The following is a 22,801-nucleotide window of genomic DNA, read 5'->3' as shown; positions in this document are numbered from 1 at the left end:
GAGGATCTCTGTGACTTCAAGGCTAATCTCGACTACATATTGAACTCCAGGGCATCAAGGACTACATAGAGACATCTTGTCTTCAGAGAGAGAGAGAGAGAGAGAGAGAGAGAGAGAGAGAGAGAGAGAGAGACAGAGAGAGAGAGACAGAGAGAGAGACAGAGAGAGAGAGAGAGAGAGAGAGAGAGAGAGAGAGAGAGAGAGAGAGAGAGAGAGAGAGAGACTGAAAGATGCCAGAGAGCAATGGTCACATGCTTCGTGGTTCATTTTTGTCTGTTTCTAATTATTGGCTAATCCAGCATTTAAAGGCGATGCTCTGTTTCTGGATCTGTGATGCCACTGTAAACTGAGAGAAGTTTAGTTTTAAAAAATCTATAAGCCAAAATCTATCCTCTGACTCCTGAACTGAGAATTTGAAGGATATGGGGACGGCTTCTACAGGTTTAGCAATTATCCCAACTGATCCGGATGCCCAGATTGGTATGAGACCATGGCTGGCCTCTTTAATGAGCCTCTCACCACCAATGAATACCAAAACAGACAATGTAAGCCTGAGAAGTCTGGGTTCCTGGGGGCATGTGGTGCAGTGCACATGGGAGAGGGTATGAGTCTCTTGCTGCAGATTCCCCAGGCTCCAGCATTACATGACAGCAGAAACTGGTAGGGCTTTTCCCAGCTAATTATTTAAATAATTTGCTTTACATCCTGATTGCCGCCCTCCTCCCTCCTCTCCTCCCAGTCCCACCCTCACACCCCAGTCCTCCTCTCCTTCTTCTCAGAGAAGGGACACCCCGCCCCCATAGATAACCAACCTGACCTTGCACATCAGGTTACAGCAAGACTAAGCACGTCCTCTTCCACTGAGGCCAGATAAGGCAGCCCAGCTAGGGGAAAGGGATCCAAAGCCAGGTAAGAGAGTCAGATGACCCCTGCTCCCCTTGTTAGGGGATGTGCATGAAGACCAAGCTGCTCATCTGCTACATCTGTGTAGGGGGCCCAGGACCAGCCCATGCATGCTCTTTGATGGTTCAGTCTCTGTGAGCCTCCATGGCTCCAGGTTAGTTAACTCTGTAGGTTTTCTTGTGGTGTGCCTGACCCCTCCAGCTCCCTCAATCTCCCCCCCCCTGCACCCCCCCCATCTTCCACACGGCTCCCCAAGCTTCATTTATTGTTTGGCTGTGAGTCTCAGCATCTGTTTCCAGCAGCTGCTGGGTGTAGCCTCTCGGAGGACAGTTATGCTGGGCTCCTGTCTGCAAGCATAGCAGAGTATCATTAGTAATGTTAAGGGTTGGCTTTCTCCCCCGGGGTGGGTCTCAGGCTGGGCCAGGCATTGGTAAACATTTCCTCAACCTCTGCTCCATCTTTATCCCTGCACATCTCGTAGGCAGGACAGGTTTTGGGTCAAAGGTTTTATGGGTGGGTTGGTGGCGACTCCCTCCCCTGGGAGTCCTGTCTGGCTACAGGAGGTACAGGTTCATATCTCCCACTGCTAGGAGTGTTAAGTAGGGTTACACCCCCCCCATAGACTCCAGGGGAGCCTCCCCAATGCCAGGTCTCTGGCTTTGTCACAGACATGCCTCCCAACTGATTTCTGTTCTCTTTCCCAACCCTACCCCCATTCCCCCCCACATCTGACGGCCACCCCATCTCCCACCCAGTTCCCTCCTCCATCCACTTGCAATATCTCCTTTATTTCCCCCTTCTGAGTAAGATTCGGGCATCTCCCTCCTTGTACAAGGTCCTCTGTGTAACTTACTTCTTTGGGTCTGTGGATTTTAGCATGATTATCCTGTACTTTTTTGGCTAATATCCATGTTTAAGTGAGTACATACTATGTGTGTCTTTCTGGGTCTGGGTTACCTCACTCAGGATATTTTCTAGTTCCATCCATTTGTCTTCAAATTTCATGACGTCCTTGTTTTTTAATAGTTGAGTAGTATTCCATTGTGTAAATGTACCACAGTTTCTTTTTCTTTAGTTGAGGGACATCTGGGTTGTTTCCGGTTTCTGGCTATTACGAATAAGGCTACAATGAACATAGATGAGCAAGTGTTCTTGTGGTATGGTGGAGCATCTTTTGGATATACGCCCAGGAGTGGTATAGCTGGGTCATGTGGTGGAACTATTCCCCATTTTCTGAGAAACCCCCAGATTAATTTCCAAAGTGGTTGTACACATTTGCACTCCCACAGAGAACTCTGTTTAGTTCTGTACCCCATTTTTAAAATTATTTTATTTGGTTTGGTGGTGTTTAATTTCTTGACTTCTTTATATATTTTGGATATCAGCCAGTCAGATGTAGGGTTGGTGAAGATCTGTTCCCAGTCTATAGACTGTTGTTTTATTCTGTTGACAGTGTCCTTTGCCTTCCAGAAGCTTTTCAGCTTCACGAGGTCCTATTTATTAATTGCTGATCTTAGAGCCTGAGCTGTTGGTGTTCTGGTTCAGGGAGTTGTCAGGGGAGATCATTGTTGTTGTTGTTGTTGTTGTTTTGTTTTTGTTTATGCTCTACTGCATGCACTATCTCCGTCATGCACAGTCATGACTCAAAAGGTCATGAGAGTGCTTTCCCCAAGCCTGGAAAGCCCACATCTCCTGTAAGTTGGGTAGCTATGGAGTCAGTGTGCAATTGAGGAAGGGGATGGAGCTACAAGTCAGAGAGATGGTTTGTGTCATCAGTAGCCCCAGAAGCCATGCAAAGGCATCTTTGTCCCCACTAAGATGATGCAGTTTGTATCTGGAATGTCCTACAGAGGCTCGTGTGTTTAGGCCTTGCTCGTGAGTTTCTAGTGCACATCACTGAGTGAGTCCAGTCTTGGAGGCATGCCCTTGGTGAGGGATATTGAGGCCTAGACTCTTCCTGTTTTTCTGTTTCTTGGCTGCCATGATGTGAGCAGTTTCCTCAGCTCCGGGCTCCTGACATGATATACAATGCTTCCACAGGCCCAAAGGCAGTGAGGTCAAGTGACCTGGAAGGAAAGTCTCAAAAAATAGCCTATCTTTATTACTATAAGCTGGATGTGGCCTTGGATGTAATTAGCCCTGAATCTCAGCAACCACTGTTGATGCTTCAAGAAATTTCATTGGTGTCAAAGTGTTGAAAGGAGTCCAGAACAGTGGTGCATACACGTAGTCCCAAGAATTCTACTTGACTAGTGTAATTTGTTTTCTTCTCATTTTTTCTGGATCAAGAGGTGGGGGAGGGAGAGAGAGAGAGGAGAAGAGAGGGAGGGAAGGAGGGGGAAAGACAGAGGAGAGGGAGAGAAGGAGAGGAGAGGGAGGGAGAGAGAGACAAGGGGAGTGAGGGAAGGAGGGAGGGAGGGAGGGAGGAGAGAGAATGCATGTATGTGTGCTTGCTTAAACATATGCATGTGGAGGCTAGAAGTTAATGTAGCCTCCTCAATCAGTTTTCGCCTCATATTTTGTGACTAGAGCTCCTGTTTTAAACTGGCTACCTAGCAATCCCCGGATTCCTCCCGTTTCTGCCCAGCACTGGAGCTGCTGTCATATGCCACCTTGCCAGCTTTTACCTGAGGACTAGAGATCAAAATCCAGGTCCTCGTGCTCGTGCAGCAAACACTTTACACATGAGCCGTCTCCGCCATGCCCTTGTGATGCTGTTCAGTCAATGGGAAATAGTTTACATTAAAAAAAAAAAAAGTAACTTTGAGCCAGTGACATGGTGCAGTGAGTAAAGGTGCTTGCCACCAGGTGGCCTGAGTTCTGTCCCCAGGCCTGCATGGTGGAAGAGGAGAAACAACACACACACAGACACACACGTAAAAAATAAAAATAACAAAAAACAAGTTCACTTTGTGTTATCCATATACTCGCTGGAGCATGGTCCAACTCTGAGTGACCTGCCCCTTACATAGAACTGAGTCCTTCTCCACACCCTCACCAGAAGCCATCAAGTGTAGGAGCTACACTTCAGCATCTCCCTCACACTTTTTTTTTTTTTTTTAGTTCTCTTCGGTGGCTTCCTGTCTAGGCTGTTACTTTGGGGGCTGGGTATTGAGATGGGAGTAGGGGCTGTCACAGAAGCCTTCCACATCCCTCCCTCTCAGCTGTGCGTCTGCAGTCACTGATATCACAGCAAAAGTAGCCTCCTTCCTCTTCCGTCAGCAGGAGCATAAATCTTGGGTCTCCACACAGTTTCTGGTGACCACACAGACCAAGAACATGGCCCCTGTAGGACCACAGACCCAGACAAAGTCCTCAGAGGCTACCCAGACCATGGTCATCATCATAGCCTCAGAGGGCACTGTAGGCCACTCAGATCCATCAGCGCCCCCCCCCCTCCCCACTCCCCTCTCCCCTCCATGATAGCATAGCCTATGGACATTGATGTGGCTTCGGGAGACAGCACATACCATAGACATCCTCATGGCCTTTGGTTGTAACAAGGTCCATGGACCTCAGCTGAGTGTGGCTGGCCAGGCAGGGTGCCATTGTCACCCTTCTGCTCTTCTGCCTTTCCAACACCTGCCCCAGGCTGGGGTGAGACCCGGGGCTTGGCTGCTGGCTCTTCTGCTTCACACTTTTGTCACTTTTTAATATTAGAAACAAACATTTACACCATTGCAATATTTATTTATTTATGTATTTATTGAGACAAGGTTTCTCTGTGTAGCCCTGGCTGTCCTGGAACTCTATGTAGATCAGGCTGGCCCCGAACTGAGAGATCTGCCTGCCTCTGCCTCCTGAATGCTGGAGTTAAAGGCATATACCACCACAGCCTGACTAAAATGTATAATTTAAAAGGTATGGCTTCAGGGGCAGAGCACTTGCCTAGCGTGGCTGAGGCCTTAGGTTTGATCTCAAGTACTTTTTTGTACTTTAAATAAATTCTAGATTTTGACATATGAATGTGACTGTATTTGTTACTTTATTGCTGTGATGAAACACCATGACCAGATACAACTTATGGAAGGAAGGGTTTCCTTGGGATTATGGTTCCAGAGGGATAAGGGCGTATCATGGCTAGGGGAGCAGGGGAGCAGCTAGGAGCAGGTAGGAGCAGGGGAGCAGCTAGGAGCAGCTAGGAGCAGGGGAGCAGGGGAGCAGCTAGGAGCAGGGGAGCAGCTAGGAGCAGGGGAGCAGCTAGGAGCAGGGGAGCAGGGGAGCAGCTAGGAGCAGGGGAGCAGGGGAGCAGCTAGGAGCAGGGGAGCAGGGGAGCAGCTAGGAGCAGGCAGTACGAGAGCTGGAGCAGCAAGCTGAAAGCTCACAATTCAGTGACTAGAAAAAGCTGAGAGTGTACTGGGAGTGGCCAGAGACTTGAAACTTCAGAGCCCATGACACCACTGCCACAATCAGCTGAAACAGTAAACGTATTTGTCACCCCAAATGTTTTCTTCGACAACCTCCTTCCGGTGGGTGGGGAGCATCTCACTCTGTGGCCCAGCCAGGCCTTGGATTTCACATAAACCTCGGTTTTAGGCTCAGTTTTCAGAGTGGTGGGATCACAAGTGTGAACAACCATATCTAGTGTTTTGTTGTTGTTTTAACATCTTACTATAAAGCTCAGGCTGGCCTGGGGATCACTGTCCTCCTGCCTTAGGATTCTCACTGCTCTACAAGGCTCAACTCTCGTTGCCTTGTAAACTTGCCCCCCTTTCTGCCCACCTCTCTCAGACCTGAGGTGTGGTCTAGGCCAGTGGCCCAATGTGCCTGTACTAGGATTTTGTACAGTGGAATTATGCGTGTACTTCTTTTGCCTGCCTTCTCTCATATCACGTAAGAATTTTGAGATCCATCATGCTGTGGAATGTGTTTCATTCATTCCATTTTGTGCTAAGTGACATTTCACTCTATGGATGAACATGTCTGTCCACTCACCTGTTCTTAAATGTCTGTACTGATTTCAACTAAGGCTGCCACGCACAGATGCTGTGAACACTTGTGTCGCATACATGTTTTCCAGGAGTGTGGGCTTCCTTCCATGCCCCTTAGTATTTATGAGTAGAGTGGCTGGGTGGCATTGGTGGTATAGTAGGTATAAATTCATATTTTCAAAAATTGTTTAGCACTCAAGAGATAGAGGCAGCTGACCTCTGAGTTTAGGCCTAATCTCGTCTACAGAGCAAGTTCCAGGACCGCAGGGCTACACATATTTTGGAAGAAAAAAGATTTTATTCAAAATTTTTGGGTACGTGTGTCTTCCACATATGTGCAGGTGTTCAAGGTCTGAAGAGGGCACTGGATCCCACAAAGCTGGCGCTCCAGGTACTAATAAGCCACTGGACACAGGGCTAGGAAATGAAGTCAGGTCTTTGGGATGAGCAGCAAACACTCTTAACTGCCAGGTGATGACAAACTGTTTTTTTCTCCTTTTACTCTCTAGTATGGTGCTGAGGATGGACCCTGGGGTCTTGCACATGCTTCCTCAGTGCTTTATCACTGAACCACACCCACAGCTGTCTTCCATTTTCTGTCTCCAACAGAGAAGTGAGAATGTTCCAGTTCATATGAGTCCTCACTGATGCTTGAAAGAGTAATTCTTAATTTTAGCCTTAACGGGTTGTGGTAGTTTGAACAGGTATGCCTCCCATAGACTCCTGTGTTTGAATGCTTGGACCTTAAGGAGTGGCACTACTAAGAGGTGTGGCCTTGCTGCAGGAGGTATGTCACCATTGGAACAGGCTTTGGGATGCTCCAGGTAGGCCTAGTGTGATAGTCTCCTTCTGCTGCCTGCAGATATAGAGCTCTCAGCTACCTCTCCAGCACCATGTCTGCCTGCCTATGCTTCCCATCATGATGACAATGGACTAAACCTCCGAAACTGTAAGCCAGCCCCAATTAAATGTTTTCCTTTATAAGAGTTGCCTTGGTCTTCACAGCAATGAAATCCTAACCAGGACAATGGTATCTCATTAAATAATAAATAAATAAATACATAAGTAAATAAATCAAGCAAGACGTACTGTTGTAATAAAGCAAAATCCCAAATTGTTTAATTTTACTAATAAAGACCCAGGAGCCAGATGCTGGGGCAAAAGCCTACAAGCTCTGAGGCAGAAAAAGCAGCCAGCCCACCTTCCTACTCAGCCTACTCTGTGGCGCTACCTTTTAACTCTATTTTATTTTGGTTTCTTATACCTCTCCCTCCCTTCCATCAACTCCCCAACACCATGAAATAGAGAAAGAAGGTTAAGGGGGAAAAGGGGTGTAGGTTTCTGAAGCTACTTCCGACTGGTTAGGGTCATCAGGTTCGGTAGGAAAATACCAATCTCAGTCATCAGGCAGTCCAGCTGACCCGGCTTCTTCCTTCTCAGAGTGTCTCTCAAAGCATCTCTTCTTTCTCTGGGTTCTGATATTTATACCCTCTCCAAGTCCTCAGAATTCCACTAACTCAGCTGGCAAACACCACACTGCTCTCCGAGCCGCGAGAGGCAACTATCATCTGTGGACAAACTAAAAGCAGCCCACACTTGGGATTAAAACAAAAACATAACTGGGTTTTAAAGAAACCAAAACTTCTACTACAGATGTCCCAGAAGGAAAAAGCCCTTTCTCCTTCTCCATGCTGTCTTAAAACCCCTTCAAACTGAATGTTCCTCCTTTCGGTGCATCTCCCGAGCCACAAATACCTGTTTACAATAAACAGAAAGTTCCTGGATTAAAGGTGCATGCTAGGGCTGAGCCACATCACAACTAGAAACAGTTTTTCCAGTACACAATCTCAGGGTTCACAATGTAATAAAATACTCTGCAACATCTCCCTTTATATTCTCTCTCTCTCTCTCTCTCTCTCTCTCTCTCTCTCTCTCTCTCTCTCTCTCTCTCTCTCTCTCTCTGTGTGTGTGTGGGGGGGGGGGGGAGGCACATGCCTGCAGAGGCCAGTAGAGGGTCTTGAATCCTCAGATCACCTGTAGTTAAATGTTACAGATATGAACTGCCTGGTGTGAGCACTGGGAATGGAACTCCAGTTCTTTAGGAGAACATTACAAGTTCTTAACCACACAGTCATCTCTTTCCAACCCATTATCACTGTGGATTTTAATGTACAGCCTCCTGACTACTGATGCCACAGACACATCCCTGGAGGACACATTCCTAAATCTCCTGGCGTGATCCATGTGGGAGTGCCATGTAACTTTTACACCTCCTGAGCCTTCTGATTCTGTCCTTTGCAACATGGGAGGGAAATGCCCACAGTGAAACTTTCTTGCAACAAGTCATCAGAAACTGAATGGCTGACAGCCACAGAAAGATTGATGTTCTAGAGGTGGTTAAGTCCAAAATGAAGGTGCTGGGAGTACCATGTTCCCTCAAAGCTTCTAGGGAAGGATCTTACCTTGCCCCTTTCAGATTCTGGTCACATGTTTGGGGCTTGTGGCTATATCACCCCCACTGTCACATGAGAAATACCCTATTTCTAAACAAGGTCATATCTATAGGTAGGAAGAGTTAGAACTTCATCATGTTCTTAAGAGCCTAAAAGGCAACAGTTAACCAACATAGCAGATATTAACGCGTTCCCAGGGGCTCCAGCTCTTGGCTAGATCAGCCAACGGAAGGCACTGGCAGTGGTAGATAGGAGGAGGGTGAGGTTAGAATGCACTGGCTCTTTCTCCCTGGGTCTCTGCCAGTTGGCTGTATGGCCCTCTCCACAGATCCTTTCTGTAGACACTGTCCTTGGGTTCACAGGTATTGATGGCTCTCCAGCTTAGAGAAGCAGGCCACTGCCTGGTATTGTACTGTGCCTAAACCTTGCCTGCTTGCTTGCTAAATCCCAGCCAGTCTGCATGTCTGACTATTTCCGGCAGGCACCAATTAAGGTTATTTTTAGGTTCTTCGCCGGCTGGGAATATAGTGTATTGGTCAGAGTGGGGTTCTGCACAATTGCTACTCAATTGTCAGTTGTAAATCTTGGGGATGAGCCTTAAATATAAGGTGGGCTAGCCTTGGTACAGACTCCGGCAGATGTCACACTGCAAAACGTGTGGTGGCTGTGCGGAGGTCACCTGATGGCACCTGGCTAGAGTAAGGCTAATTCTAAATGGCAAGTCTTTTCCCCTCCCTAAACTTATACCCTGGTAATGTGATATTATAGGTCTCCCCACTGCGTATTGGTCTCCCTGTAGCTTTTGCATTATAAACTGCTTAAGCCAATGGGATAATAGCAAAAGGTGAAGCAAGATTGGCAAACAGGAGATAGAGGGCTCAGTGGGTAAAATGCCTGCCCAGCACCCAACACCTGAGGTTTGATCCTCTAAACCCACAAAAACAGATGCAGTGGCTTGCATTCACAATCCCAAATGAAGTCAGAGGAGGAGACAGGAGAATCAAATGGAAACCGATGGGCCAACAAGAATGGAGCTCACATAGTGGCAGTAACAAGAAGAGACCCTGCTTCAAGAAGATGGAAGCAGGAAATGACTCCTCAAAGTTGGACCGTGACCTCTATCCATGCACTGTGGTACATGTGTTCCTGAACTGGCTGACACACATAAAGGTAACAACTAAAATACTAAAAAAAAAAACAAAAAACCCAAAACTCTAAATTAAACGTTGGCACCCTGATCTTCGACTTGAGTTGGCACATGAACAAGCCTGCTTCAGACAGAGATGCACAAGAGCCAGTCAGTCACCTGTTGCCCAGCTGACAGGCAGGGGGGATGCCGCTGGGCCCAGCGCGAGCCACACGCAGATCCATGAGTGAGAGGGACCAAGACTGGAGGAGCCAAGCTCCACAGACCCTCAGGGAGGAGAGCTTATTTTACTCACGGCAGCTTATGATGCAGGAAATGCTGATGCTAATGAGCACACGTTCCAAGTCAGGCCACCCGGGCAAGCTCATTGCTCTCACACTTCATTTCCTGCCCTCTGTTCCTCTATCCCAGGCTCTGCAGGATGTTCTGACAATGCCAAGGAAGGTGTGAAATGAACTTTGCTATGGCCTCAAGGTACTAAGAAAGGCAGCAAGGGGCCAGGGAGTTTCCCAGGTATCACAAGGGCCTGTTTGTACACTACCATGTGGACTCCAAGGAGCACGTGGCTACTGAGGAATATGCCTACAACTGCTTGACACTGGAGCCTTCTCTTTGTGAATATCTGTGTTTCCTCCAAATTATTATTTACTTTTAAAAAACAAATTTATGTGTATGAGTTGGTAGCAGGGGAAGCACGTATGTGGAGGCCAGAGTACAACTTGCAAGAGTCAGTTTGTGGGTAGGCAGGAAAAAGAAACTGTTCAGAAGCCTGCCCTCTACCTACCCTCCCCCTCGCAGCCACACATAGCACGAGCCACTAGGACGCGCAAGTACGTGCTGGTGAGATGGGAAAGGAAGAGAAGCGAGCAGTTTGAGCACCATGAAGAGAGGCAGAACTGGAGACCTGAGGGTGGAGAGAACAGCTCCATGGCGAGCAGCCTACCCTGCCCTCTGAGGACATGGTGAAGTCTCAGCCCAGAGCTGCCACTGAGGGCCACTTCTGGGTTCCATAGCCAAGCAGCAACAGGATCTGTGTCAATGTCTGTGGCCCATATTACCACCAAAGGCCATGTGGACATCCCTAGTCTGGGCTGCAACTTGGGACCATATTGATGTCCAAGGGCTCCACAAAGCCGGCCCCGCCCCTCACCAGCTGCAGCACTGTAAAGCTGGCCCTGCAGCGGTGGTGGTGGTGTGTCTGTGAGGGGATCCTGAGGATGATCCAGGGAGACTGGCTGTGCCTCCTGCTGGCTGTGGCATTGGATGAGGTAGGCAGGGCAGTGCTGCAGAGCTCATCCTGGTGGTGTGGGTGCAAGAAGAGCTGGTGGGCTGATCAACTCAGCTACCTGCCAGGCCCAGATCCAGGGCTTCCAGCTGGCCCACCCCAACATCTATCCCATCAGTGAACTACGGGAGCGTATGCACGGACTGGTCCTGCAGATCCAAAGCTACACGATCTCTATGACCCAGGGCAACAACAAAATAGCTGAGCGGTGTCCCCATAAGGTTCCGGTATTGATAGCGCAGCAGAAGCCAGAGGCCTCCAACCAGAGCAACTACTCATTGCAATGAACGTTGCAAGTAAAGCGTGGACAAAGGGTGTACTGTGGACACACTGGGAAGGTTGTAAGGACAGAGGGAGGATACGAAGGGACAAGGAAATGAGTGGGAGTCGGGTACATGACGTGAAATTCATAATCAATAAAAAATTTAAAAGAAAAAAAACACTGCCTAGAGAGTAAGCTTTGAGCACCCTGGGGTTAGAAGTCAGGAAGGTGAGAAAAAGCAGGGGCAGCAGGTGACAGCACGTTAGCGGCCGCCTTTCTGCATGGGCAGAGCAGAGCACAGCCTGGGCCTCTGGTTTTAGGACTGGCTTAGTCCATCCTTCCAAATGAGGCGTGGGTTTTGACCTTTGTCCTCTTGCCCTCACTTCTGTCTTCCTACAGCAGGCAGACCTTTAGTGATCCCAGGCCACCCTTCTGAAGGGCTTTCTGCCCTCAATTTGTCACACACACCTTCCACATCATCTGTTTCTTTAGCTGGACTACGCTGCACACACCCACGCTGTGATTAGCTAAGGCTTTGGGTGACAGGAACACCAGGACGAAGCAGACTACACTGAACACTGAGCAAGTTACTTACCTCCTCCAGCTTCAGTTCCTAAACCCAAACTACCTGCTTCACAGGCGGAGAGTCAACCAGGCCTGCAGATACCACATGGCCAGTGCTTTGCCAGACTATACACAGGTGACATCTCACCACTTAACACCCACTGTTTACACACAGGAAACACTGTTAACTCTCTTCTCCCGTTCTGAATGACATCACCACCAAAACCTGCCTGGAACACCTACGTACACAAAACCACCCTTTCTCTAGTTAGTTTCTAGTACAAATGGACACTGCAGCTTAGTTGAGAGCCACTTAACACAACTCAAATCCCTCTAGACTCCAAGCCTTAATGAGCTGTTTCTAATTTTAGGGCTACGTTCATCCCAATTCTCCCCTCAGGCCCTCCCCCAAGCCTTAGCCTCCACATTGCCCAGCCTGTCCTTGAATTCAAGTCCTCCCGACTCAGCCTCCCGGGGACCGTGACTACAGGAGAGCACTGCTATGCCAAGCTCCACAATTAAGCCCTACACAGACTGTTTTTACTTTTAATGTCAAGACAGACAGACAACCACAGACTATTTTGCCTCTGTAGACCTCTAACTTCCCAGCCAAGGGTAGATTCTGGTTTAATTCTTTTTAATTTCCATGACTCGATTCTATGGCAGGAGTGTCCAACATCCACCAAATAAGCCAAAGCTGGCCTGAGTTAAGAATGGTTTTGGTGTTTAAAACAATCCTTAAACAATATAAAAACCAAAGACTATAACTGGGCATGGTGATGCTAAGCTCACCAGTCAAGAGGCAGAGCTGGTGGCTTTCTTAGTTCAAGGCCAGCCTGGTCTACAAAGTGAGTTTCAGGACACCAGGGCTACCTGCCTTAAAATAAATAAATAAAAATCAAACTGTGACACATACACACATACATTATCAACAGTCTTGTAGAAAATCCCAGCTGGCCCTCTCAAGGACATAACAAATGAGCCATATGCAAAGGAGTCCTGGCAAGTGAAGCAAGACTTTGTTCTTGGGTTTGTGTGTGGCAAGATAGGGTTATACTACATAGGTCAGCCTAGTAACCCTCTAATGTCTGAAGTATTTACAGACAAGCACCTCCAGGACTACCTGTTTTTCTTTTAAACATGTTTGTTTTTTGAGACAGGGTTTCTTGGTGTAGCCTTGGCTGCCCTGGACTCACTTTGTAGACCAGGCTGGCCTGGAATCTACCTGCTTCTGCCTCCCTGAGTGCTGGGATTACAGATGTGCATCACTGCGCCCAGCTTTTTAAAACATGTTTTGGCAGCTTGTTACACTGCACTTGTGTTTCCTTTGGCAGGGTCTCTAGCTCTGGTAAGCCTGGAACTCATCACATAGCTCAGGCTAGCCTCAATATTGCAGTTATCCTCAGGCCCTGCATCCAGAGTGTGGGGTTACAGGCATACACCACTACAGCTGCTGTGCTAGTTCTTTATACTACTAATGTAGCAACTGAACCTCAAGGAGACTGTCTGCCACTAGCTATGAGAAATAAGTAAGATTATTGGAGACTGTGAGTGATAAAAAGCTGTTTAATGTCTGATAGACAAAGTCAAGCTCACAAAGCAATTTCCTTGAGTTTAATAAAGATGCTAAAAATGTTACTTTTTAAGTATTTAACTTTTTTCTTTTTTACAAAGTTCTGTACATAAAAGTAAATATACAGAAGCAAACCCCATCAACTGTGTACATCAGTAATCCTCACTGGTGGGCTCACCATTTATAAGGAAGACATCATTCAACGCATCCTGTCACAGAGACCATCCTGTCAGCAAGGACTTCTGCCCCAGAGATCATCACTGGGCCTCCTTTGTGAAGTTTGCTAAGCAGCGGGAGGCCTTCAACCTACCAACTAGCAAGTAGTCATGAGCGCCATGGCTGTCTCGTCTCTAAAGACCTGATAGCAACGTCTCTATCTCATACTGTCCAAAGCCCTTAGAATACAGGCAGTTAAAATGGAAACAAGCCCTACCTCTCCTTGGCTAGTCACTGTGAAAGTGTGCGTAAGGCAATTGAGTTGAGGGTTAAAGGTTCACCTTGCTAATGTCAAAGCGACACTAACAAGAGTCTTAGCCTCATCCACCAGATGATGGCCCCCTTCGTCCAGGTCTCCAGGAGCAGGCTCCACCCCCTTCGCCCGTCAGAGGGTTATAACCTGGAAGTGAAAAGGAAACAGAACCATTTTGATGGCTGAAAATCTGGAAACATTCTTTATTAAAACCATAACCACAAATCTAGCATGTAAATTGCAAGATATAGATTCTATCTTCATGGCCATTTCCAAGGGACTTTAGCTGTTATACAAAGAATAGGGCGGGGACAGTGGAGACAGCCTTTACTTTCAGTACTCGGGAAGCATGCAAAATATCAGTCAGAAATTACTCAAGATAGCCTGATTGATTAAAGACTCGCTGGGCATGGTGGCGCACGCCTTTAATCCCAGCACTCGAGAGGCAGAGGCAGGTGGATCTATGTGAGTTCGAGGCCACCCTGGTCTACAAAGTAACTCCAGGACAGCCAAGGCTACACAGAGAAACTCTGTCTCAAAAAAAAAAAATAAAATTATATAAAGACTGTAATCACCATACATAAAAGAAAGCATACACTCAAAAAAGGCTACTGAAACTGCAGAAAACGTCCAGATGAGGGGCCCATACCTATAGTCCCGCTCAGGAGGTTGAGGATAGATCACCTCCGATAAAACCAGCCTTGACTACACTGACTTTCAAAACACCTGGGATAGTTTGAGACCTTGTCTCAAAAACAAAACAAAATGAAAACATCTTAAAAGGGTGTGCTAGTCCAGACCTAATCTCAGCACTTGGGAGGTGAAGGCAAGAGGTTCAAGAGGGCAGGGTCATCTTGGCTACATGTTGAGCTAGAGGCCAGCCTATGTCTCAGACCTCATCTCAAAACCCAACACAAACAACCTGAATGGAACTTCCCACTGTAGTAGTCAGAACTGGGTCACCTACATCCCTTTTGTATCTCTCCCTCCCACACCAGCTCCTCCCAGCCAATATGGATAACTGGGTCTTTGCCAAATGGCCCAGGTTCCAGAGCCAGCCAGACCATATGAGGGCTGCTTCTGCTCCTTGCTTACTGTGAAATCTTGCCTTAAGCGTTACCTTCCTCATCTGCAGAGCCAGGCTGTTTAGGTTGGCCCTAGCGCAGGACTGCTGGACAGCACAACAGTCCATGTACAAATTTAACCATGTCAGGCGCTCCATTTCCTACAACTGCCACTGTGTGCTCAGTATTTGAGAAGTGCCGAGTAGTATTTAGCAGTTCCGCACTTCGCCAGCAGGCTGGGTCTGGATTTCTGACAGTGGGGACTGGGGAGCAGGCCCAGGCTACACTTATTTCTCAGAGCTGTGATCCAGACCCCTACCCTAACTTCCCATAGAGAATTTGAAGTCTTCAAGTGAAAGTGAGTTTTTGAGAATTTAATATATGAACATAATGTACTTTGATCATATACACCCACCATGACTCTCCCTCTCGATTCATGTCCAAATAAAAAACAAAAAACAAAAACACTGCTTCAAACTCAGCTTAAATCACAAAAGATTGCGATTTCTCCATTTGTGTGTTTCACCTTGCTAAGAGATGTGAAACCCCTCAAGGACAAACTGAAGACATGCTGCTGTGGTGTCACCTAGAGCCCAGTAACGTACACAGTAAGACGCTGTGTAAACAACTGTCTGGAGCCTGAGAAAGTTACTTCCCAGACACAGGGCAGCACTGCTAGCCAGACACCGACAGTGTATGCTAGACACTGCTCTGTGAGACAGATGCTCTCATCCTGGCTCACCTCTCCTGCCCCTGTCATCACAGGAACAGGAAAGGACATGGAATCCAAGCACGGTCATCTGAATTGTTTAGTGAAGAGCCACACTGCATGCACTATGCATCTACCTCCCTTATCTCTACAGTCCTAAACTTGGACACAGGATCAAAGAAAATCTTTTTTTCCTTTTGGAGACAGACTCTCACAATGTAGCCTAGGCTGAACTCCACATGGGCAATCTTTCTGCTCCAGCTGCCCCAGTGCTAGGATTACAAGTAAACACTGCATGCTCAGCTGGAGAACCTTACTTTTAAAAGAAAAATAGAGCTGGGAAGATGGCTGCTCAGTGGGTAAAAGGGCTTGAGCAACCACAAGGACCTGAGTGCAAACCCCAGCATAGAGCCAGAGAGTGACGTGCTTGTAACCCCAGTGAGAGCCAGAGGGTGACGTGCTTGTAACCCCAGTGAGAGCCACAGAGTGATGTGCTTGTAACCCCAGTGAGAGCCAGAGGGTGACGTGCTTGTAACTCCAGTGCTTTAGGGTTAGACACAGGACTGCTGGTGCTTTCCAGCTTCCAAACTGGCCCCAGGATGAGAGAGACTGCCTCATGGGAATAAGGTGGCAACTGACAGGACAAGACATCTAATGTCCTTCTCTGGCCTCTGTGTACACGCATGGGCATGTGCACTGGCACATTCAGGTGCACACACCGCACATAAAAAGACAATATATCTTGTAAGTGTTGAAAAATCCCAAATGTTTCACACTGCTTGGCTCTTACCACTTCCCCTCAAAGGCTTTTTGTCAGATTTTCCTTTGGGGATGACAGATGAAGTGGAAGGTCCAGGACCATCTTCTTCCTGTTTGAGCAAACACAGCCTTAAGAATTAATGAACTCTACCTGGGCCTGGGTGTATAGCTCAGTATGCCATGCTCTGGGTTTAGTTTACAAAGCCAGAAAACCACTCCAAGCCCCAGCATTCTACATGGCTAGTTGGGGTCACCTCAGTTACCTGAGGCCTTCCTGGATTTCTTCTGTAACTTCTGCCTTCTTGCATGCTGTCCCACATTTCAATCTTCTGTCTCCTTTTCTCTTCTTCAAGCTAAGAAAGAACAACACACACTGAGCCAGGCTTGGTGGCTCACGCCTTTAATCCCAGAACTCGGGAGGCAGAGGCAGGCAGATCTCTGTGAGTTCAAGGCCAGCCTGGTCTACAGAGTAAGTTCCAGGACAGGACAGCCAGGGCTGTTACACAGAGAGGTCCTGTCTCTTAAAAAAACAAAACAAAACAACCGAAAAAACAAAATAAAAAAACCAAACCACACACACAAGAAAGCACATATAGGAAACACTTATAAACTCCTAGTATTCTAAAAGAAAATGTTCATTTTGAAAATTCTTAATTCAAACATGTCCCAAATGTTCACTTTTGTCCTTTAAAAAAAGAACAACAACAAACAAAAACAACCACAAAAAATAAGCTGCTGTACAAAACTGGGCATGATGGTATGTACCTGTAACCCTGGCACTCAGGAAGATAAAAGAAGACTAAGTTCAAAGCCAGCCTGGCCTACACAGTGAGACCCTAGCTCAAAAAACCTTTATTAAAAAAATTTAAAATGTATGGAAAAAGAATCAATGATTCTATGATTTCAACTCACCCTTAGTGGTTCATGATAATGCAAAAGAAATGACCTGGAACGGGACTATGTGGCAGGCAGATCTACTTCATCATCACCTGGGTGTCGCCTGCCTGTGCCACTTAGCCTTTCCGCCTCAGGCGCTGGATCATAGGACAACATTAGAAAGTTAAGCACCATGGAAACATAAGGGAAGATGAATTCCCACACTCAGCAGTGAGCACCCGAGAGAGCCTGTGATATGACCCAACACATGGTCTTTGCCTCTGCTTCCTGCTCCATGGACACTAGTCATTTTTTTCAAGCAACTAAGTATTGCAGTGAACATGTCTGTGAGAGGCATGCAATCTCTCATTTCTAGAGGAAGTCAAAGCCAATGTAGTCCATTCTGGTTCTAATTAAATTGTGATGTATAAACACATGTAATGAGCTACGTTAAAAGTGCATATTCTGCAAATTTCTCCTCAGCAAGCACATCTCTTGCTAAAACTGCCCCTTCAAGCTTCCACTGCTTATAAGTACAGGAAGTTGAGGAAAAAACCAGCTACCTCAACATAAGCTATATCAAGAAGCCAGGTGGTGGTGGCAGCAGCTGCGGCTTATGTCTTTAACCCCAACACATGGGAGGTAGAGACAGGCAGATGCTGTGACCATGCCTCAGAAAAACAACAAAGGAATGTCTGACCCATCTCAACAAAACCAAAAGCAAAGGGTGGGGGAGGGGTGCAGGAAGCCGGCTCAGCAGGCAACAGTGCTTGCTCAATAAGCTTGATGGCCTATTTGAGGCCCAGAACTCACGGCGCAAGGAGAGAATGACTCCTGTAAGTTGTCCTCTGACCTCCATGTGGAGACCACGGCATGGACATGCCTGCACTCACACACAAACTACAATAAAATGAACACCCAAAATGGACGTATAGCAGATACAGTCTAGCATTACCTATGAGAGATCTATGCTACTCTGAGCCAGGCAGATATGATAGACAGTCAAGAAACATGTATAGACTATTTCCAGTCTATAGGAAGGGACCCACACAATGTGCTCACAAATATTGGATAAAATAGATCTGTAAAAAATACCTAAAAATATTAAACGTGACCTGGGCTATTGAGGCAGTAGATTAGAAGCAGTGACAGTGGAGTCTTAATTTCCACATAACAGATTTCTATACCACAGGTGTCTAATTATTACTTTTAGTCAGTAGCAAACACTTTAGGCCAGTGACTAAGAAGACGGGTAACAAAGTTACACAGACACTGGAGGCTGCTACCTTAACAAGTGCTATGTCCTTTCCTTCAGCCAAGCTGGGCAAAGTAGACCCAAAGGGATGACCAGGCAAAAATAAGAGAAGCTGCTGACTGTGGCAGAAAAGCACATGTCCCTGGAAGCCCCAGTGACACAACCGAGAATAATAATATGACCAAATTCTCTGGTGCCTCAAAGCTGGCAGCCGGCTCTGAACTGTCTGGATTGAAACCAGGGAGCAGTCATTTCAATGACAGATCAGCTCACTGCTGCTGTGCAAATGTGATAGGACTGTCATCCATAGCTCTTGTATCTGAGCACTGGGTCCCCAGCTGGTGACACTGTTTGGAAATGTCATGGAACCTTTAAGAGGGGCAGCCTTGTTGGAGAAAGTGTGTCCCTGAAGGTGGTATTTGAGGTTTCATAGCCTGGCTCCATTTCTTATCATCTCTGCTTCTTGTATGAGGATGAAATGGCAGCGATTGCTTCCTGGCCCCAGGCTCCTGCCGCCGGGACAGACTGTACCCTCCCACAGGGACTGTACTCCCTAGCTGCTTTTGTCATGCCATCATAGCAACAGAAAAATAATTAATACAGCGGTCTTACTCCCACCTGGCTGATCAGAGCAATCCTTGGTCCTTCCTTCCCCTCACTTCCTACCTTTCCTTCCATCAAAACCAAATCATCATCAACAAAACAACAACAACCCCAAAAGCGTCCAAATTCTTGTCTTCTGGTCCACGCTTCCACAAAAACAATCCTCATCTAAGCCTTCCACTCTTTCTTGGTTCTCCTGACATCCACTGCAGTGTCACACTGGAGCTTGGAATCCCAGCACTTGGGAGGCAGACAGGCTGGTATCTACCCTGGCTCGGGTGGCACGTGGCCCAGGCACACAGTTTTGCTGAGTAATACTGTTCTAAGAAAAACACTTGAAGGCAAAACAAATAAAATATACACCTTTCTCCAGAGTATTTCTCCCTTGACAGTTCAGAACTGCACAAAGCCAGCATGGCTGACCAATAGTAAACTAAGTGAAATTAATTCTTGATATCCACCTAAAAGACAGGTACTCACCCCCTCATATACACTGTCCTCGTGTGCTGCCTTTCACTGTAGTAATGTATCCACACACTTCTTCCTCACTAGTGTATTTTTCTCTATATTGCCAATGTTAACAGGGGAGACTCTGAAATGCATCTTGAATTTAATGAGACTCAACCCTGCTCTATATGCTTGCAAATAACAGTAAATATACTTTATCGACTGCTATCACATAACTTTGAACAGTTTAAAATTAATTTCTTCAAAAATAAAACCAGTTGGGCTGGAGATATGGCTCAGTGGTTAAGAGCGCTGCCTGCTCTTCCAGAGGTCCTAAGTTCAATTCCCAGCAACCACAAGGTGGCTCATAACCATCTATAATGTGATCTGATGCCCTCTTCTGGCCTATAGGTGTACCTGTAGGCAGAGCACTGTATACATAACAATGAATAAATAATAAAATAAAATAAAACCAGTTCAGGAGAAGAAATGAAGGTCAGTGATGAAGACCTTGCCCAGCATGCTTGAAAAAGACCCAAGCAGTGTATCAAGCCAAGCCAGTTCTTACCTGTCTTAGCTTTTCCTTGTGTTTTTCAACCTGGGCATTCAGATCTTCCTGCATTCTTAATCGAGCAGCAGCTAAAGCCTCTTGTCGCTTAACAACAGCATCGGGCTCTAAAGGAGAGATGACAACACGTTATGACTCCACACGAAGTCCCCTGTAAGTCTGGAGAGGGTCGAGCGTCAGAAAGCCACAACAAGATGTAGCCTTGTCTACTCAGCGGAGAACTAAGTGCTCCGATGGCCGCTGCGGCGGAATCGCACTCGATAGTGTGGCCATCTCACCTGCACCTCATCTTTAGGCTGACCAGCATTCCACAAAGCAAAGATGAAGGCTTCTGCATCTTTATCTATCACTCGATTAGCCCAGGTCTATGAGAAGAGGTATAAGACCCCTGTCCCTACAAAGAAAAATTCTTCCAACTAGCATTAAGAATCTAAACGTCAAAACAAACAAACAAACAAAAAGAATCTAAATGTCCCAGTGTAACTTACTTTTGGTTAGACAGGTTCTCATGAAACTTCTATTGGCCTCAAATTCACAATATGGAGCACAGAGTGACCTTGAACTCCTGATTCCCCTCCCAGTATGGGACTATAAAAGTTTGACACCATCCCCACTTTTATCTGGTACTGGAGATCAACCCCTATGTCTTGTGTAGACTAGTCAAGCACTCTACAAACTGAGTCACAGCCCCAGCCAGCCTCAGCTTACTTAGGGGAAAAAAAATTAAACAAACAAACAAACAAACAAAACAGGTTCTCACTATGTAGCCCTGGCTGACCTAGAACTCTATGCAGACTGGGCTGACCTCAGAACCATACAGCTCTGCCTGCCTCTGCCTCTGCCTCTGCCTCCTGAGGATTAGGGTTAAAGGTGCGTGCCCCACACCCAGCCCTAGTTTACATTTTTTTTTTTTAAACCTAGTTGCAAATCCAGGCTTTCCATCCCAGGCTCAGTACTGTAGTAATTCAGATAAAGGCCAACCTGTACCATACTGCAACCTAAAACACTTAACCATTTCTTTGGGACACACCCCGGAAGTGGAGCTTCTAGCTAGAATGGCTGCCCTTTGAGTTTTTTTTTTTTTAAACGACCAAATGATAAGTGGAAATCAGGCCTGATGAGATTCAGTAAAAAAATCAAAATGAAGTGCATGTAGAAACCTAGCGCTGAGTGTCTGGTCACTCAACCAGAATTCTAGAGGTTACTCAGTGGATGTAGTTAGAGCACAAAGAAACCAGGAAGTTTTTGTTTTAAGCCTCCCTAAAATTAAGAATCACTAAGTAAGATGTGCACTGAGTATGCTATACAGCATCGGGCAGTTTTTGATCTCAATAAAAATCTCTCAAAACTCAAACTCAAAGGCAAGTTTTGCTGCCACCCACGAAGTACAGGCCCTATCACAGTATATTTCTATCACATGACACTAACCCAGAACAGTCTCAGCTTGGTCCAGCTGCCTCTGCCTCATCGACCTCAGGCGGCTGGAGAGCTTCTGGATGACAACGTAGAAAAGGACGCAGCCGAAGAGGACGTACCAGCCATAGCTGGCCAGCAGGGAGCCCACTGAAAAAAGAATCCGGTTTCAGAAACGGAAGACGGCATTTTTCAATAATACTCAACAAAGATAATCATAGCTCCTTCTTCCAGAACCTTCACGATCTAGATGAAGAAACGAAGTCCTAGGTAGTGAATCGCTGGGTACAGAAACTTCTCAAACACCGGGGGACTCGGGAGTAGCCCGGAGTGTGCTGGGCACAGCGGCTGTGTTCTGCAGGACTAAGGGGACGTGACTATCTTATTCAGGAAAGCAAAGGCCATCCAGTCTCAGGGAGCTACACTCTCTGTAAAGGAGACAGCAGTGTGTTAGGGCTGTGCAGAGCGGAACGCCGCCGGCAAGAGGAAGCCAGTCACTACAAAAGGGAGGTGTTAAAAGGACTCCAGCGAATGAAGTCCGAGAGCGCCGGCCCAGCCAGGGCGACTTCGAGGAAGCTGCGCTCGGGCCCGGCCCGCTGTCCCGGCCTGCTGGCGGCATTAACGCCGAGCCTCCAGGAGGCCGACTCACCGAGCATGGCGGCGCCCGCCGCCCGCCCCGCCGGCCCTCACCTGTGACGTGCAGGAATCGCAGGCCCTCGGTCTCCAGCGCCGGTCGCGCGGACAGAGGCTCCTCGGCGCGCTCCATGGCCGCCGCAGGTAACGACTCGCCCGCCGCTTGTCCCAGCTCGGAGCTTCCGGTTCGGCCCTTTGTACACGTGGCGCTCACAGCCGCGGCGGTCCTGACCTATCGCGGCTCGATTTGTCTCAACTCTCGGCCAATGACAGAAGGGGTGTGACCGGAGGGCGTGGCTGGAAGACTCCCAGGCCGGAAGCACGTTTGACTTTCGGGGAGGAGCTGGTGCATTTGGTAGCTCGAGCTGGCTGCTCGGCTCAGCTCGGCCAGGGATAACCAATCGGGCACTGATTTCCACTGAGGTCTGAGAGATTTGAAGGGGATGAGATTTGCGTTCTCGCCCTTGTCATGGGACCACTGAGGGTTGTCGCGTTGATTCCTTTCTCTAACATTCTGAAAGCGACCTACTCTAAATTCTTCGGAGCCAGTCTTAAAGGAAGAATTTAGTGTAGTAATGACTCCTACATGTTTAGACTCTTACTGTGTGTCACATTACCACATTTTTTGTAACGCTTCTCTGCAACATTAGGAAAGCAATAAAGGGGATTGCGATTTGAAATGGAGCCGATGGAATAAAATTTCCAAAGTTAGGTTGATGGGATTAAGAAGTCGAGAACTTTATCTGTGGCGTTTAAAGGTAGGGCCTTTGGGAAATTATTTATATAATATGGTCAGTGTGGAGTTACCCGGGGAAAAGGAGACTAGATTTATATGCACTGCACTGTGACATAACAGAGCCAAAGGACCTAACTATACTGTGCTGCAC

At 47.2% G+C, this 22,801-nt stretch overlaps 1 protein-coding gene across 1 annotated transcript; it reads right to left on the bottom strand.

The window, feature by feature from the left end:
- Positions 1 to 13,095: 13,095 nt before the first annotated feature.
- Positions 13,096 to 22,130, bottom strand: SELENOS (selenoprotein S). The gene is made up of 6 exons (XM_084759648.1): positions 21,972 to 22,130; positions 21,297 to 21,431; positions 19,869 to 19,975; positions 16,383 to 16,472; positions 16,151 to 16,229; positions 13,096 to 13,734 (listed from the first exon to the last, which is right to left on the bottom strand). The coding sequence occupies exons 1-6, from the start codon at positions 22,045 to 22,047 to the stop codon at positions 13,655 to 13,657; spliced, it is 567 nt and encodes a 188-aa protein (XP_084615774.1). The 5' UTR covers positions 22,048 to 22,130; the 3' UTR covers positions 13,096 to 13,654.
- Positions 22,131 to 22,801: the final 671 nt, after the last annotated feature.

This window comes from Acomys minous, assembly GCF_964271855.1.
Source record: "Acomys minous genome assembly, chromosome: 2".
NCBI lineage: Eukaryota > Metazoa > Chordata > Mammalia > Rodentia > Muridae > Acomys > Acomys minous.
The sequence above is the reverse complement of the archived record's forward strand: the minus strand, read 5'-3'. Positions and strand labels throughout refer to the sequence as shown.